General features: G+C 42.0%; 1 protein-coding gene across 5 annotated transcripts in view; it reads right to left on the reverse strand.

The window, feature by feature from the left end:
* Positions 1-2,059: 2,059 nt before the first annotated feature.
* The window catches only part of LOC147029871 (nck-associated protein 1-like), an 87,941-nt gene continuing 71,488 nt past the window's right edge, over positions 2,060-18,512 (reverse strand). For all 5 annotated transcript variants that reach the window (XM_085873311.1, XM_085873310.1, XM_085873309.1 and 2 more), the window contains 13 exons: positions 17,118-17,257; positions 16,741-16,872; positions 16,294-16,512; positions 15,380-15,510; positions 14,539-14,636; positions 14,202-14,295; positions 14,018-14,100; positions 12,863-12,943; positions 12,282-12,375; positions 10,265-10,381; positions 5,300-5,409; positions 4,902-4,991; positions 2,060-3,563 (listed from right to left, as the gene is read on the reverse strand). In XM_085873311.1, the coding sequence (XP_085729437.1) occupies positions 3,450-3,563; positions 4,902-4,991; positions 5,300-5,409; positions 10,265-10,381; positions 12,282-12,375; positions 12,863-12,943; positions 14,018-14,100; positions 14,202-14,295; positions 14,539-14,636; positions 15,380-15,510; positions 16,294-16,512; positions 16,741-16,872; positions 17,118-17,257 (1,503 nt within the window). In that variant the 3' untranslated portion in view covers positions 2,060-3,449. The remainder of the gene's footprint in view (positions 3,564-4,901; positions 4,992-5,299; positions 5,410-10,264; positions 10,382-12,281; positions 12,376-12,862; positions 12,944-14,017; positions 14,101-14,201; positions 14,296-14,538; positions 14,637-15,379; positions 15,511-16,293; positions 16,513-16,740; positions 16,873-17,117; positions 17,258-18,512) is intronic.

Genomic DNA, 18,512 nt, shown 5'->3' on the forward strand with positions numbered 1-18,512 from the left:
CAAGACGTGGAAAGTCAGTTTAATGGAGCCTGGCAGGGGAGCAACGTCTGGTTTTGTAACAAATGTCTTAGGAATGAAAAGCTGGAAATTTAGAAGTTGGGGGTGAGGGTGTGGGGGTTAATCAAAGCACGCCTCACTCGGCCGAGTCAAAGTGGTGTGTGGCTACAAATGCGGCCTCACACGCCAAAGCTACAATGGAGTGGCTAAGGGACAAAAAGAGAAATGTCCTTGAGTGGCCCAGTCAGAGCCCCGACCTAAATACAATCGAAAATCTGTGGCAGGACTTGAAGATTACTGTCCATCAACATTCCCTATGCAACTTGACTGAGCTTGAACAGTTTTGTACAGAAGAATGGGAAAATATAACCCAATCAAGGTGTGCAAAGTTTGGAAGCTAACAGCTTCCACCAAGAATTAACTCAGGGGGGAGTGGACACTTATCTAACCAAGATATTTTAGTTTTGTATTTTTAAATTAATTTTCTGAAATTTGTAGAACTTGTTTTTCACTTGTCAGTTGTGGGTTACGATGTGTAAATAAAGGTGTAAAAAGTCTGATTTAATTTCAGACAATAAGGCAAAAAAGGTGAACATTTTGAAAGAGGGTGTAGACTTTCTATAGGCACTGTATACATAATATCACATATATATATATATATATATATATATATATATATATATATATATATATATATATATATATATATATATATATATATATATATATATATATATATATTCCCCCATGTGGTGCTTTCTCAAGTTTGTTAATTTCTTCTTGATCGGTCACATGGTTTGGCGGCCGTTTTCAATTTACCCTAAAACCTTGAAACATCTTCTTCTCCAGAACGGCTGGTCTGATCAAGGGGAAACTTCACATACCTATTGCACATGAGTCGGGCATTTAAGTTTGTTAATTTCTAATTGATACGTCACATGGTTTGGTAGCCTTTTTGGATTCATTATAATAAAATAATTATTGCTTCTATTTGTATAATTAAACTTAATATTATATTATATAAATATATATAAATAAATAATATATATTATTTATTTATATATATTATATATAAATTCTTGCAAATTTCCTGAATAGTTGTTAGCGGTTAGCGGTTAGGGTTGCAGTTAGGGTTAGGGTTAGCGGTTAGGGTTAGGGTTAGGTTTAGGGTTAGCTGTTAGGGCTGTTTGGGCTGTTAGGCCGAGCTGTTAGGGTTAGGGTTAGCTGTCAGGGTTAGGGTTCGGGTTAGTGTTAGGGTAGCTAAGCCTAACCCTAATGCTAACCCAAACCCTAATAGCTTGGCGTAGTGGAATTTTCTTTTCGAAATTTTAATGAATTAATTAAAAATGAAAAACTGAAGTCTTGCATCAATAAGTATTCAATCCCTTTGCCATGACACTCCAAATTGAGCTCAGGTGCATCCAGTTTCCTTTGATCATCCTTGAGATGTCTCTAAAACTTGATTGGAGTCCACCTGCGGCCAATTCAATTGATAGGACACGATTTAGAGTACAAGAAAGAAACACCTTTCGACACAAGTTCCCACAGTTGACGGTGCACATCAGACCAGAAACTCTACCCTGAAGTCCAAGGAACTGTCTGAAGAACTCAGTTTTAAGATAGACGTGTGAGTTGGCAGAAATCCGGGGAAGGGAATAAAACAATTTATGGAGTGTTTAAAGTTCCCAGGAGCATCGTGTGCTCCATCATTAGGAAATGGAAAGAATATGGAACTAACCCAGACTCTTCCTCGAGCTGGCCGTCCGACCAAACTGAGCAACCAGGCAAGAAAGACCTTGTTCAGACAGGGAGATGACCAAGAACCCAATGACCACTCTGACAGAACGAGAGTTCCTTGGCTGAGATGGGAGAACCTGCCGGAAGGACAACAATCTCTGCAGCACTTCACAAATTGAGGCTTTATGGGAGAGTGGTCAGACAGACTTTTTTTAAAAAAAAAGATACAGAGTACGAGGTAAGGTGTTTTACTAAAATAGTAATGCTTTCCACTGCTTGTTGATCCTTCAATGCATTACTTCAACTTGAACAAATGGGCAAAACACACTAGTCAGATTGGTTTATTTCACATGTTAGATCATCGCATTCTCACCAAGAGGACAAATCACAAAACGAAAGAAATCCTTCAAATGAACCGCTTCGCCCTAACACTCAAACCGTTTTATTTCATCAAAATATGGCAATCTAAGGACATGTGACTATCCTGCCAAAGTACCAGGTAGAAAAAAACCTAAACAAATTTCATTGCAATCAAATGACTTTAAAAGCTGAATCTTGTCTACAGTTGTTAGAGCTATTATTTAATTATTTCCAAAACAGTTTCATGGGGGGTACCAACGCCGTTTACAAACCACATGCTTATGTACAAGAAACACCTTTTGAATGCTTAACACGGCCAAATGTCCGAGGTACGGATCCATCGGATGAAAAGGTTTGTCGGTGGAGAATGGCCAGTATTTGGGAATGGAACAAATGATAAAGTACGTGCATCAAATCAAATGATGCAAATGGCTACATTGCTCTTGCAGCAACACAGTCAAAAAAAAAAAAACGGCGGGCATTTCACACGAATATGAACCTCAATAGCTCAAATTAATTATAAAATTAAAGCAGCCAAAATAGCATTGCATTCCTTTAAAGAGGACTTCATTCCTCTTTACGTCAAAGCCAAGAGAAAGCGTTTTCAGATGATGATGATGATGACAGCATGAAGAACAGCAAGTCCCAAAATCGGACCAGAAACTAAATAAATAATGATTTGGCATTCCGCCACCGCTTTCCGATTCGTTTAGAAGGTGCAGGAATCAAACCTGTTCCACAAAGCCCGACGGGGACAAATGGCTAGTGTTGGCGTCTCAATCACTGGCGATTCGGGGCTCAGATTTCAGTTTCACTTCACCGAGGTTGTGCAACAAGAGGGGGGGGGGGAAGAAAAAGAAAAGAGCAGCTATGATTTAATAAATCCTTAAAACCAAGAAAGGAATGGCCTTGGTTTGAAGGATTTTGTGTTTTAGTGCTTCATTTAGTAATACAAGTACGTCATGTTCAAACAGTAGATAGAAAGGAAAGAAAACGAGTCGAATATTTGCCTTTTAAAACAGCTACTGTGCACAAGAAAACCCGATTTGTGATCGCAAGTCGTATTCACATTTTGTGTTGTAGTACAAGTATGTGATGTTTAAACAGCTAAGAAAACAAAAGTAATTTCAGAAAAAAAAAAAGCTACAGTATTTTGCTGGAATACAAAAGTCAGAGTGGTGGTGGGGGGGGGGGTTGGTGGGTCGATAGAAGGAGGGGGTTTACCCATGCATCGTGCTACACTTTAATACAAACAATAATAGATAGGTCACTTGCTTAAAAAAACAAAAAAAAAAAACAATGGGACTTCTGACAACCACGTCACCGAGATGCAAAAGTGTGTCCACGTGAACTGGTTAGGCAGAACTGGGTCCCTGCTTGTAGACGGCATGGTAGGCATTGCGTAGCAACACGTACGGGAAGCACGACTCAAGCAGGTCCATGGTCAGGAAAGGAGACTCCTGGACAATCTATGCAAGTGTCGAGATGAAAGCATGAGTTGGACAAAGTATAAGAATTACGATCAGCAGGACTACAACTACAACACCAACAAGGACTACTACTTTAACAGCCCTCACATTCTTGTGGGTTTAGTCTCGTTAAGTTTTTGGCCAAAGTCTTTCACAAACTGGCTGGCTTGGCATCACGCTCCACCGAAGGTAAATTGGGCAGGAATTTGTAATTTGCTCAGGGTGCCGGAGAGAACTCAACAACTCTTCGCGGAAGGTACCGCGAGATCTTTAATCATGATAGCAGGCGACACACCCAGCTTAATGTCCGTAACAAGGGACAGCCAGGTTGGGAACCGAACCCAAATGAGACAGCTCAAAGGTAAATGTGCGACCCCTGAGCCATCCTATCGGACTGACAAAGGACAAAAATGACAGCGCAATATTAAAAGCACAATGCCATTATGTTCTCACAACAACAGAAACAATCATGCATCTCGATTTGTTACATCCCATGATCCTACCAGCATTTGGGAAGTGCATTTGTTTGTTTGACTTCTATGCATTCCTAAACCACAAGACAGGACGAGAGGAAAACTGGCGATTGTACTCAGGGTGTGCACGGAAAAGTCTTAGGCATGGAAATAAACAAATAATAGCCCCCCAAGGAATTCAGGGTGGGGCGTAGGTAGTGGGAGATGCAAATTTCCTATGCAAATGTGCATCGTATAACGTCGCCTGGTGGGGTTTGGTATTACAAGTCACCCATCTGTAATTCTGGGGGTATTAACTGGTCCATAATTTTGAGAAAATTTACCCTGCAAGGATAGGCCGTTTTCTAGTTACAAATCAATTGACAAAGTTCAGGTTTCTGTGCGTTATTTCCCAGCTTAGCGAGTTGTGAGAGAGGAAACACCAGATTCCCTTTGACAAGGAAATCTGTGCAACGGTACAAGCAAGATAAACCATGGGTTACATGCATACGGCAGAAGGAAGATCGGAAAGCCAGGCCTGTGTTGTCATGACAGGCAGCTGCGAAAAATGCTTCCATTGCTTCATTTTCGATGTTTGCAGTGCAGGGTAAGTTCATACATGATGCAACATTCCATATTAGTTACCCCCCACCCCCAGCTCAAACACATTATTCCACCACTTATTGGAATCTTTCATGGATGTTGCAATTACTCTGCACATGCTGTTACGTCCTTTGTACTTGTGTGCAAACAACCTCAGCCATTACTCCTTTGTCCTTGGAGGTTATGGTTTGCAGGTAGATTTCCTTTGCATATGTATTTTGACTGTTGTAAAAGCAGATAATCACCATGGAAAGAAATAGGAGCCTAACTGTGCAATCCATACCATGTCGAGGAGCAGGTAAACAGATTCTCGGTTTCGTGTGGACATCTTGTCTGTCTCCTGGCCGATCTTCAGCAGACTGGATGAGGCAAGCTGTGGAGAAATACAAATAAATAAGCAACAAGCAACGCAGAGCCGTTGGCACAATTCAGCAGATGCATAATTATTGCAACAACAACACTGAAAGAATCAATGTGCAAACAAATGTTGAAAGTTAAGAATACAAAATTAAACAAAAATGCCACTGAAGTCACCCACATACAGTTTAGTTGGTTTAAATTAGAGTATATCTTGATTGTGATGTCGCTCAAGCTTTAAAGTTATTGGTTTTATGTAAAAGCCGAGTGCGAAGTGGGGGTGGAAAGCGGAGAGGTGAGAAAACAGCAAGTGGGGTCACGCACAGCCAGGAACTCCTTGAGTCGATCTTCAATGCTTCCTTTATGGATGGTGAAAAGCGCTGCTGCAATCTGGTTGATAGCTTTGGCAAGGCAATGAATGTTGTTAACATGGCCTGAGCACACAAACAGCACAGTGTGGGGGCGAGAAGTGTTGGAAAAAGGCAAGGGAACGACAACAAACAAGGAAAACTCGATTCTGATCAGGAACCAAAAAAAATCCGTGCAAAAAGCTGCCATTTTTGAACATCAAAGTACTGCATTGAATTGGGATTTACTTTGGCAAGGAGAGTCGAGCAGATTGCATCACATACGCACTGCAGCGTGGTAATTTGGGTTACTGATAAGAACATGACCACGTCTCGTGCGAACCGTATACAGGAGGGCCTTGCCATTCGTGGGTTTCCCTTTCGGAGATCCGCTCGATCAGGATGAATTTATTGAGGCAAGGTTTGTGGATTGCGGTCAATGTGCTCGAATAATCGCGGGTTAGCAAACTATTTTCCACATTTATTCACCGAATTAACATGAGCCGTCCGTCAACACAATACCCCCCTCAAACACCTCAACATCAGCATCAGCATCACCATCAACATTGCAATCACATTCTTGGATGAAGTTTATCATCGTTATTATTATTATTAATGGTAAGTTTCAGGATCTTAACTCAAGAAAAATCAACTTCATTTTATGTTGTTAATGAAGGAAAATAATACTTTATATGTCCTTAACTCTTTTATTCATGAAAATAAATAGCACATCAACAATGTACAAACACGTAAATTAAGGGTACAGGTTGGCAAAAAGGGATGACAAATCTCACACTCTCACTATGTCTCTTCGAAAGGACCGTTTACAAAACCCCCCCATCCACTTTCTCAACAATCCTCTGGAAGAAGTCTTTTCTTTCAAGCTTCTGGGTCTCACTATCTGCCATGACCTTTCCTGGGAAAGTCACATTTCCAACCTCGCCTCAAAAGCCAGTCGCCGACTGGGAATCCTCCGTCGTGCTAAGTCCTTCCTCGGCCCTCTTGAGCTCCTGACCACTTACAAAGCTTTTGTCCGTAGCCTGATGGAGTACTGCTCTCCCCTCTGGGCTGGTGCTCCTGCCTCCCACCTTTCTCGGCTTCACGCTGTCGAAACCAGGGCATTTAAGATCATCGGCATCTCCCGCAATGAAGCTGAGTCTTTGGGCCTCTCACTCAATCACCGCAGGTTGGTCGGTGGTCTTTCTGTCTTCTACCGACTCCTCTCCAGCCTTGCCCCCCTGCTCTCTCTGCGATTTGTCCCCACCACATTTCCGCAGGGCGCTCAAGGTCCGCCAACAACCCCTTCTGGTAAAACTACCAAAATCACGAATCACTGCTCATCTTCACTCTTTCATTCCTCTTTTGCCCGTCTTTGGAATAAACTTCCTCACTCTATTCTTTCCCATTCTTCCCTCCAGGCTTTCAAAACAGCTGTTCACCACCACCTCTTATCTTCCCCCATCCAAATCCTCGATCTTTTCTACCCCTGATAATCCACCCAAGCCCACTTCCTTCATTTCTCCTACTTTCCTTCCTGAAAGTCCCTGAAATGTCCATCTTCTCTTCGCCATGTTCCCCGTCCCATCCCCATCCCTCTCCCTTCCACAGTTCACCTAATGTGTCTGTTCCCCACTGTTTTGTCCCTTCCACTCCCGCCCCTCTTGTCTCATGCCTCCTTGCTGTGAGTTGTGTGTTAGCTCTCATATGAGCCTCGACCAAGGTATACAAAAAAAAAAAAAAAAAAAAAAAAAAAGATGCAATCTTCCACCAGTTACTACCTCCGCCACCAAAGGTGAAAGAGGTTATGTTTTCACCTCTTTCTGTCTGTTTGTGGATGGATTTGGATGAAATTTTGTGGACAGGTTGGGGGTGTGACAAGGATGAACTGATTAGATTTTGGTGAAGATCCGCATCCGGATCCGGAGACTATAATTGTTTAAGTGATTCTTAACCATTGAGAGAGCGGGCCAAAAATGATATGTAGCACGATATCTTAAAAAGTTGTGGATGGATTCGGATGAAACTTGGACAGGTTGGGTGTGCGACAAAGACAAATTGATTCGATTTTGGTGAAGATCCGAATCCTGATCTGGATACGAGAATTATTGAATTTTTAAAGTGATTCTTCACCATTGAGAGATAGGGCCAAAAACGATATCGTACTGTATTAGCATAATATTTCAAAAATGTAATTGGCTCGATATGTTCTCATGGATCAGGCACTGCGCGGCGGAGGTACGTGCTCTACCGAGTGCCCTTCTAGTTCACCGTGAGATCGTTCTGAAAGTACAACACCAAACTCGTGACTATTACTACGTATATATAAAATTTGATAAGTCAACAAATTACGGTAGTTTTCGATATTGCAGTATTTGGTGCAAGAATAATATGTTTATATATATATATATATATATATATATATATATATATATATATATATATATATATATATATATATATAATTTTACATTTTTAATTTGCCTTAAAGTCAGACACATTGTCAATGTGGTGTCAGTAGTGGGATGTTATCAAGTGCACAAAGTATCAAATACGACTTAAATTAGAAAAGCGCATACCTCCACCATGGAGGTGATCCACCAGAACACATCAGGCGGCCTAATACACTTTCTGAAATATAATGCTGTATATCGTTTTTGGCCCAATCTCTCAATGGTGAAGAATCACTTTGAAGATTAAAAAAGTTATTGTATCCAGATCTGCATTCGGATCTTCACCGAAATTGAATCAGTTCTTCCTCATCACACACACCGAACCTGTCCACCAAATTTCCTCCAAATCTGTCCACAACATTTTGAGATAACCAGTACACAAACAGACAAACAAATGAGAAAAAAATCATTCAGTGTGACACTTGGCAAAACGGAACGGTACTCGGTGGAGCGCATACCTCCACCAGGCTCAGCAGTTTACATTTTGTATCCCATCGATAGGTCGGATCTGAATCCCGTCCTTAACCAAAATCCAATCAGTTTGTGCTTGTCACCTAACCAATACATCCACCTCCTTTTGTCACAACTCATCGACAACTTTTTGAGATATCACGCTACACATAGTTTTTGGCTCCATCTCTCAATGGTGAAGAATCAGTTAAAATTTTAATAATTTTCCTATCTAGATGTGGATTCGGATCTTCACCAAAATTGAATCAATTCTTCCTAGTGGCATTCCCAACCTGTCCACCAAGTTTCGTCAGAATCCATCCACAACCTTCTGAGATATTGTGCTATCCAGTATATAGTTTTTGGCCCGACCTCTCAATGGTGAAGAATTACTTGAATAATTCTCAGATCCGGATCTCAACTAAAATCGAATCAATTAGTCATGGTCACACACCCAGCATGTCCACCAAGTTTCATCCGAATCTGTCGACAACTTTTTGAAATATAATGCAATATTGTTTTTAGCCCCATCTCTCAATGGTGAAGAATCACAAGAAAAACTATCAGATCTGGATCTGGATTCGGATCTTCACCAAAATGAAGCATTGCAGTCCTTGGCCGGTCACCTATATACACAAAAAAAATTTCAGAACGATTGCTTGAAAACTATGGCCAAAAATCGTGTGACAAAGAGAAACGCTGCAGGTTAACATACTTGGCGAAAACATTTTCGCCAAGTAACAAACCGACAGACAGGGTGAAAACATAACCTCCTTCCACCTTCGGTGGTGGAGGTAACAACGAAGATTTGGGAATACTAACCAGGGCCTTGAAATGAAAATGCAGATCATCGAAACTTACGAGTCAAAAATCACTGCAACACAACATTCTTTTTACTGGGTCAACCAAGCACCAACGATATTTCTGCAATGGACACCGCTGGGAAATAACCATACTTCTAATACAGGACTTTTGAAATGATGTAAGAATGCTAAATGAGGCCTTCTGTGCATGTGCCGTGTATGTTTACAGCGATTCCGTTCGGCTCAAAGGCCAATTTTAACCTGCCATTGCGAGCACAAAATCTGCGATTCAAATAATCTTTTAAACATAATTTTCAGCATTTCGACGATCGAGTGGCAATTTCAAAATGGTTAATAATTGTTCTGTTCCTGAACGGAAATCGGACTCATGAGAATATAGGAACATGAGAAATAAATATCTGTGGATGAGGAGTCTGGTTCCTATCATTTCCTGTTAATACAATTATGGTAGCTAGCGGCGGTCATGGTTATAACACACATACTGTCCATGAACGGACACTTCTCCTTTCACCAATAGATGCAAGAATGGAGTACAATTATTTTGTGGCCCAGGAAGCAAACTAAAAACATATATTTACAATGGTTATCACAGCCCACACAACTCCAACTACACCCCCCCCTTATCCCAAACATTAAGAGTCCTTTAAAAGTTTTTTTTTCGTCGTTTCATTTTATAATCCTTATCTGGTAGGCATGAAATATGTTTAGGCCACCCCAAATGACTTCCTCATTCGGGGTTTCTGCGCATATGTGCCAAGCAATCTGGGGCGGATTATGTCATTTCTGAAGTGCCGTAATGTTGATGCAGCTTTTGGATGGCCAGTTTCAGTGTTTTCTTCCAAACAGTCGGCTTATGATGCTGGGAACAAAGTTACAATCCCATATACTGTATATCATATTTATAGATGATGAACTGACATCCTTGTTGTTTACATTAAAATACAATGATGTCCACCAACGTATTTGTCCTTCATGCGATTTTTGTGCAAGCTCCACTTTGAGCCTTTGATAAACGTCAAAATAAAACGAGACCTTTGCGTCATGCGTGGATAAGGATGCTTACGGACATTTGCTTTGCACTAGCAAGTCATCCAGTTACCTCCCATGGAATTGCACGCTTCATAACTCACCAAACTTTCACATTCTAATTAAAGTACAAGCTAAATTTCACAAATGGTAAACAGGAAGAGGAAAACAATGAGAGAAATGCAGAGATACCTTCTAGCAGTGGACTGTACTGGGAAAGAGGATTACTCGCTAAAGTAGGCAAAGCGACAGCCACAAACACCATGAGCAGACAGGCCACCTTGTATTCTTCCTCCGGAGACAGGTTGTCTGCATGACAGTTTATGGCGGATTAATATTTGTGGTGGAGTCAACTATGCATATTTTCCTTATACGTGAAGAGTCCAAATGTTTTTGTCCTGATGACGAGGCAATTATCGTATAACAGTGCAACTTTGTATGTGTGGGACACAGCCTTTCAGGAGTATTCGTGTAAAATTACGTGTGGCTACTCCTTCTAGTAATGCGCAGGCAGCGGGAGGCTTCAGTGAAAAGGGAATGCTCAGAGTGTAGAGCAGTGATGGAGTTCCTGCATTTGCAGAGAACAAAACTCTTGCAAATCCATGAAGTAGCGAGTGTAGTTTTATGGTGATGATAGCCCCTCATATATTCTGAACCATTGTTATAAGCGATTCAAGTGTGATTGATTGAGCATTCATAACAAACCACCAGAGGAGACACCCAACAATTTCTCAAAATGAGGAAACAGTTAAAAAGGAAAAATAACAATAAAAAAAGGTTTTAAGATCATTACATTTGCATAAACTCAATTACACAGACCCTTGGAATAAACTCTGGGCCCAGTCAGTGTGAGAGATTCTTCAAAACCAAATGGAGCTCGATTATTACTGGTCTACAAATAGTAAAGCAAAGCTGGCGTCCAAAGCTATCCGCATAATGGACATCGTACATTGTTCCAAGTCACGACTTGAAAAATCAGAACTACTCATGGTGTACAAGGTCTTTACCTGTAGCTCAATGGAGGACCACTCTCCCCTATAGGCTGTGGCTCAGCATCATACCTCTCCTGAATTATGTGGAATCCAAAGCTCTTTCCCATGATGACAAAGAAGAACAATGCCTTTCACTCTCATACCGCAGACAGTTCAGTGGTCTCTCTGTTTATTTATTTTTAACCACATCTCCTCTGGTTTAGCTCCCTCTGCTCGGTCAGCCCTCCGACCATCCCTGTCGACCCGAGGATGAACGTGTTCTTCCGGTAAAACTACCCACCCCCACCCCCACCCCCGGGTTAAACTCCACAAATCCAGACTTACTGCACACCTCCACTATTCTTTTCTCCATTCTGTGAAACTGCCTACTCATTCCCACTTCACTCCGGGGTTTTAAGTCGGCTGTGCACCACCACATCACGTCACCCTCAATCCTTTATACCCCCATTGCCCCAACCTCATCCAACCCTGTTACTTGGAACCTCCTGTGTTTCATCCTCTCCTTGATCTCCTCTTTTATTGTTTGTTCATCCCTTTGCTTATGGTATAAAGTGTGGCCTCACTGACCCACTGTAAATTTGTTGCCTTTTCACCCTCCGTCGCCTCACGTTTTCCATGAGCCACGATCTTGTATCTTTTGTGATTTTTTGCAAGATAATGCACAAAGAATAAATGAATCAATCAATCAAAAAACAAATAAAATGTACAAAGGAACAACCCTGACTGCCAACACCCTTGCAAAAGGCTCACCAGAGCCAGGTGTTCCTCAGATGCTCTTGCCCTGTGCAATGCTGGGCCAACTGATCTTTTTTTTTATCATGGATAAAGTATACGATTACCACTTTAACACGCAGACCAAAAGAACAGAATGCAATATATACTAGTTTAAGAGCCAAAAGACGATTTTCATTTCGATGGCATCAGGAAACTCACCCACCACTGAGAAGAATGTGCGACACTGGTTGGAAACTACAAGGACAAGGACAAATGTCTGCCCCAAGTTTCAAATGACACAATGGCATTCCTTCATGGTCGAGAGGAGGAAGGGGGACATTTCAACTCTCCCTTTTACAAATATTGCAAAAAAAAAAGCACGAGATAAAAGGAAAAGGGATTGTGCCTGGAGTATACCCTGAGTCCTTCAAATCAATGCCCTCCCCCCCCACACCCCTCCCACTTCATTCCCTTCCCCCATGCTGCGTATGTAGTATCATGACCTCCTTTCTGAGATGTGAGTGCGAGCACAAGAGCTGGGTCAATCTCACAGGGCAACCCAGCGGCCGATGACAGCTCATAAACGCTCATTGCAACCTTCAAAATATGGGAAGAATGGAGAAGCAGGTGGGGGGGTTAGGGGGGGGGACAAAATGACGTTTCTTAGTGACATTCCATGCATAAGCTGTTATTTATACAAAAGGATCAACTTTTCTTCATCAGAAAAAAAAAAATTAAAAAAAAATTGATAAACATCAAATGCACGTCACCTCACCGTAAAAGGGTTGGTGAGCCAAATTCAAACATTGCAGTTTTATTCCTCCACGTTGATAAAACAGGTCGAAAATTATCTAAAAATCGCTCGTGTGAGGTTTATGCGACACAACAACAATTTTGATCGAGGAACATTGAATATTTTTATCTCGTTAAAATCGAAAGTCATTGGCTTTGTCATATAGTTAATATAAATCAGTTATGAATCAATCACTTTCAAAAAGTTTACATGTTTGCCCACCCGTCCCGGCATTGGGAGTGTTATCATTTTGTTTTGGCAAAACATAAAATCAAGGATTAATGATCTCACCTTGATATCTGTCTCACGAGGAATGTGATCTTTAAAATCCTCGACGGAGCTCAAGAGAAATGGGATGTGGTACGCCAGAACCTGGAAATTGAGATAACCTTTTTTCCGATGCAAAGTTTGGGCTCATGTAGGTGATAGATATATCAATAAACAAATATTTTCTTCAGAATCATCGAAAAGTTCGAATTGAAATTAACATGTTCCAGGAGGATGAAACGTGCGATAACAATGTGTTCGGAGAATTACGATTCTTGAAAAGTTCTGGTGAAGATTCTTGAGAAAAGTGAAAAAGAGAAATGAAACGACGGCTACGACACTCACGGCTGAAAAATTATCAAAAGGAGGATTTTCCAAAGTCCGTGAAGAACACCTTTGTTGGCTGAAGGGTTCCGGTTTCCTGCATGTGTGGATGTGTCTCGTTCTGCTCCACCTGCCCAACTTCCTAAGCTAAGAATACGATTCTTGTCCAACCGTTGTCTCTTGTGCCCATTCCCATGCATTTCTATCAAGTCCATGTAATCGCTCGTTTCTAGGCCTCAACCATTAATATCCCTCCCTTACTATTTCTTCCCTCCAGATTCTCTCTCCTTCTCACGCAACTCTACATTCTTCACCCCTTCCCTTCTTTTCACCCACACAAGTTCATCCAATCTCATCTGTAGCTATATCCAACGTCTCTCATTGGTACACTGAATTACGTGAGGCAGTGGCTATCAAAAACAGCATGATTAAGGCTAACCTGATTAAGGGCAACCTAAGGTCATTAATCAAAGCTCAAATCAAGTGTGTATCCATCCTCAGGTAAGCAAGAAAGCATCATCTGGTTAATCTCCAGACTGAATTCTCCAACCTCTTAACCTTCCTCAAAGTTATCGTGGCAGCTTGTTAAATCGGTCTCTGATGTGTAGTCCCCATCCATTCCCTCTCCAACTTTAAATGGCATCACACCTGACTGTGCTCATGACAAAGTAGAGAGTGTCTTAAATGTGGCGTTTACCTTCAAAGCTCATGAACCCAATCAATCCCTTTCAGTCCCAACATTCTAAGTTCATCCAGTAAAAAGTTCATCCCAGGCAGACTAATGGTTGTATATAACCCTTTATGCAGACTAATGCGACCTGGTCATCGTGATGTAAAACAAATCAAAGCGCTCACATCTCTGAGTGCATCCTGAGCGAGTGACCGGAAAGATAAAATCACACCGATTATCGTCATCCTCTTGAGCACACTGTCCACAGCTGTGAAAGAGAATGCAGATTGGAGAACAACTCGATAATTGGAAGACAAACAGAGCCAGCAGCTCGTGAACTGAAAATTCTAAGTACAGGATTCTTCTTACACTGTAGCTTCTTGAAAAGTGCAGCCATGTTTTCGGGTTTGTCAAAACTTGTGCGCATGTGAAGTAGCACTTCCATGTTCTCCATAACCAGCTTCTGCACACCCACGACAAGGAAGCCTTTCACCAAGCAACCTTTACCCTCTGGTGATATCAAAGCGTTCTTTCGATGGCTATGTTGCAATAACACAACACAGAACAAACATGTTTTCAAATTCTAATGAGCAAAACAACTATAATCTCTATCTCTATCTCACTCTATCTGCACATGCTTCCGACTCAATCCCCCAACTCCCACTTGTTTCGACGTCATGCCGTCCTCGGTGCTCGTTCAACGCACCTTGAGTTCAGCCACCTGTGAAGATATGTGCCACATGAGGCTTTCGTTGAGGAACTTCATTCCATATGGACCCAGAAGCTCTGCCAGTGCTCGCATCTCTGGAATGACAACAATGGCATTGTCACCAAACACTACAAAGCCATACTCTTAGGAAATGTCACCCGAGGGGTTCCAGGCAATAATAAACATTACTGGAAATAATTATACTTTCATATGAAATGTCCAAAGTTGAGCAAGACCACTTTTAACCTTGGCCATGACACAATATACAGAAAGTGAAAAAGACTTGTCACTAAAGACTTGAACGAACGCTCTTATGAATCTGACAATTTCAACACTGGCCATCATAATAAGGTGGATATTAAGCAAGATTACATCGTATGGTGTTTATCATTTCCACCGATGTCACCTGGCCGACAGGATGGCTGCGAGGGACGCACACTCGCCTCTCGGCTGTCTAGCCTGGATTGGAATCCCAACCCAGCTATAAACTGTCATCCCGATGTTTCACCGGCATGGTGATTAATCAATGTGTGTGCCGTCCCTCGGATGGACGTTAAACTGGGTGTCCCGTCTGCTGGCATTCGTCGGTGGACATTAAACTCAGTGTCCTTCGCGAAGAGTAGGCGAGCTATCGCTGGCACAATGCCCAAATTCCAAATTCCTACCCGAAGTAGCAGAGGGCATTGCATCAGCAGCACAGCCGCGTCTTCAGCCAATGATGCTAACCTACAGTCTTGTGCTGCATACGAACGAACAAACCGTCATCATCAGTAAAATGTGACAATCAAGAAACAAGTAAAAATGCCACAAAATAATACAACCCGATATTGTTGCTCACCAGCGATATCAGAGTACTCTTCAGCATTGAAGGTGAGTTCATTCTCAGCTGGCAAGTTGATAAAGGCTTTCATAGCCGGTGAGTAGGCAATGAGACCATTGCTCACTTGGCGCAGCAATGTCTCCAAGTACCTAGAACATTTTTTTTTTTTAAGCATCGAGAGGAAGGAAAACTTTAACATCATAGAAAATATATATATATATATATATATATATATATATATATATATATATATATATATATATATATATATATATATATATATATATATATATATATATATATATATATATATATAGGAAGCATCATGCCCTGATGGATAATGAATGTTCCACCTTTCAAATCAATATTTCATGGAGGACATGGTGAAGAGCTGAAAATATTGCAAGATCAATTGAACCACGAGATAGTTACAGATACATCGATAAATAAATAAATAAATAAAAACGAGAAGGGCACTTGGTAGAGCGCATACCTCCGTCATGTAATGCCTGATCCATGCGAACATATCGAGCCCAATACATTTTTGAAATATCATGCTGTGCAGCACTCCATCGTTTTTGGCCCTATCTCTCAATGGTGAAGAGTCACTTAAAAAAAAATTATCAGATCCGGATCTGGATCTTCACCAAAATCTAATCAGTTCGTCCTTGTCACACACCGAACCTGTCCACAAAATTTCATCTGGATCCGTCCGAATTTGCTTTTGAGATATCCTGTACATAAACAGACAAATAAACAGGCACAGACAGACAAACAGACAGAAAGGGGTGAAAACACAACCTCCTTCACCTTCTATGGCGGAGGTAATAAGAACAATAAGATAAACTCCAAGATGTAACAGATATCTGTGCGCAAGCAGAATGCTGCGTCGGTGACATAATCAGGCTGTGTCTTCAGCACGACAAGCTCACCAGTTGGTGTACAGTGTTGTGATGGTCGTTTCGCCATGGCTGTCCATGTGCTGCGTTTGCTGAAGCAGTACGTTGTTGAAGACACGGGTAATGTCTATTTGTACCATGTTCTCTATGGACTGCAGCACAGACATGTACGCCTTCACGCTCGTTAACAGCTCCGACGGCTTGGCGATTTCTTGGGTTGTTTGGTTGTACATAGTCATACCCACAATGGCCCTGTTGAACAGACACCACCAGCACCACCACCTCATGTCTTATCTTCAAACACGTGTTCGCACTAACGACCAGCAGCCACGTATGGTTACTCTCAATGGACTACCTGCATCAGCATTTTACAAAACAAGCCTCGCCCAGATAGGTTCCAGCACAATTTTCGATATTACACGCTACCAATCAGTTTGGGTTTTTTTTTTTTTTGCTCCAGGAAGGTACTGCAGCACGTACTTTGTAAAGCGGTACTCGAGGTGCAAAGCTAGGTATTCCCGTGGTGCGAACGTGTGCTCCCATACGACGATGGCAGGTGTGTGGTTGATCGCGAAGCAGAGCTCGGCCAGGGCTGTGTGCAGCTTGTCCAGGCTGGGGATGGAATTTCAAAACTCGTCCAGCAATACAACCACAAACATCATGAGAGCATACCCTGAAGAAAGCCAGCTTAAAGTCGAGTCCCACGTCACGGCAGAAAATGACACTTCTTCCCCACCCCCCTTGGCTTTTCAACCTGAAATTTTATCCGCATAGAGTAGATTCCATCATCGCACACAGACTCACAAATGTTAAACGAGATAGAGCGTTATCGACAGATTGGAGGAATCTGTACGTACTTTGTACTGAAGAGACGATCCTTACGCATGCTCTCCACACCCGGTTTCTCCTTCTCTGGCTCGCCCTTTTTTGGCGGTGCTTTCTTCGTCTTCTTGCTCACTGCCTGGCTAATAGTCTTGGCACAGTGCTTGGGGAGAAGCTGGATAAACAGGATAACATTTTGTTTAAAACTCAAATTATTGCACAAGTAGACGGGGAAAAAAACAAACAAACAAACAAACAAACAAACAAACAAAAAAACAAGAACTGTTAATGTAAACGTACTTTTAAAGTACAGTTCATGAGTTTAACATCACTATGATTATTATCCAAATAGTTGGTCTGTTTGACGTCACTCCAACTTCAAATTCAACACAGGTTGGTTTTCCCATCTGCAGCTACAACAGCCCATTTCATTTCGTTGAGCTTTCTGTAAGGTTCTGTTTCGCTCCCTTCACAGAAATCACCAAATGGTTTGTGTTTATAAAATTCCAATGTTTCACATCGACCAAGGAAGATAAAAACGTGATCACATTTTGTCTGGATAAATTAATTAGTTTGCTACCTTGGTCCCAAAAACAGAATTCGACAAATCCCTTTACCCCCCCCCCCAAAAAAAACAGGTTCCCATCATGTGCTGCCTTTTTGGCTGCTGGGTGCATCATTGGTGAGGGGCGCAGCAAAGCCGCTGATGCAGTGTCCTGATTACCAGTACACTGGTTCTCATTCTGCTGACCTGAAAAGGATGACAGGCTGAGTCAACCCCCTGGTGTTAATTCAGTGGAAAACGGAGCTCGAACTCAGGACCCTAGGATCCCAAGCCACACCCCCCCCCCCCCGAACCGCTAAGCCAACACCAGGCTCCCAAAACAGGTAACGCATTGGACATCGAGGGAAAATGTGGGAAAAGTGCACTTGCACAAAAATAATTATTTTCACAAAACTGTTTCCTTTGAGCTCCCCCCAACACAAGAGATGTCTCAGCTGATAATTATCAGAATTTCTTGAGAAGATTTCAATGTGATTCAAGCAATTTCATTGAGGGGAGGGGGTGAGGGGTTAGTAAAAGTTTAGCATGGTTGTTCACAAACTTAAGGTCATGGGAACTTTATAATGCAATAGTATGTAGGGACAGCTCGTGGCAGCTTGGAACAGGCAGCTGGTTGGAGGGTTAGTTCGAGGAGTGGGTCAAAATGAGCATTTGAAGGGAGAGGAGGCTCAAGCGGAAACTCAGAACGGGCAGCAAGTTGGCTCAAGAGAGTTTGGGAGTAGCAGCTTGGGGAGCAAGACCAAGAGTGAGACCGAGCTCAACAGCGCTGAACAAACGTGCAGACCCCGAGAGACTGCAAAGCCAGACATGGCCTGCCAGACTGATCGCATGAGGACAAAGTTTATCTTCTGTGTATAGTGACCTA

Source organism: Eptatretus burgeri, chromosome 3 (assembly GCF_056783735.1).
Source record: "Eptatretus burgeri isolate ZD-2024b chromosome 3, Ebu_testis_v1, whole genome shotgun sequence".
NCBI lineage: Eukaryota > Metazoa > Chordata > Myxini > Myxiniformes > Myxinidae > Eptatretus > Eptatretus burgeri.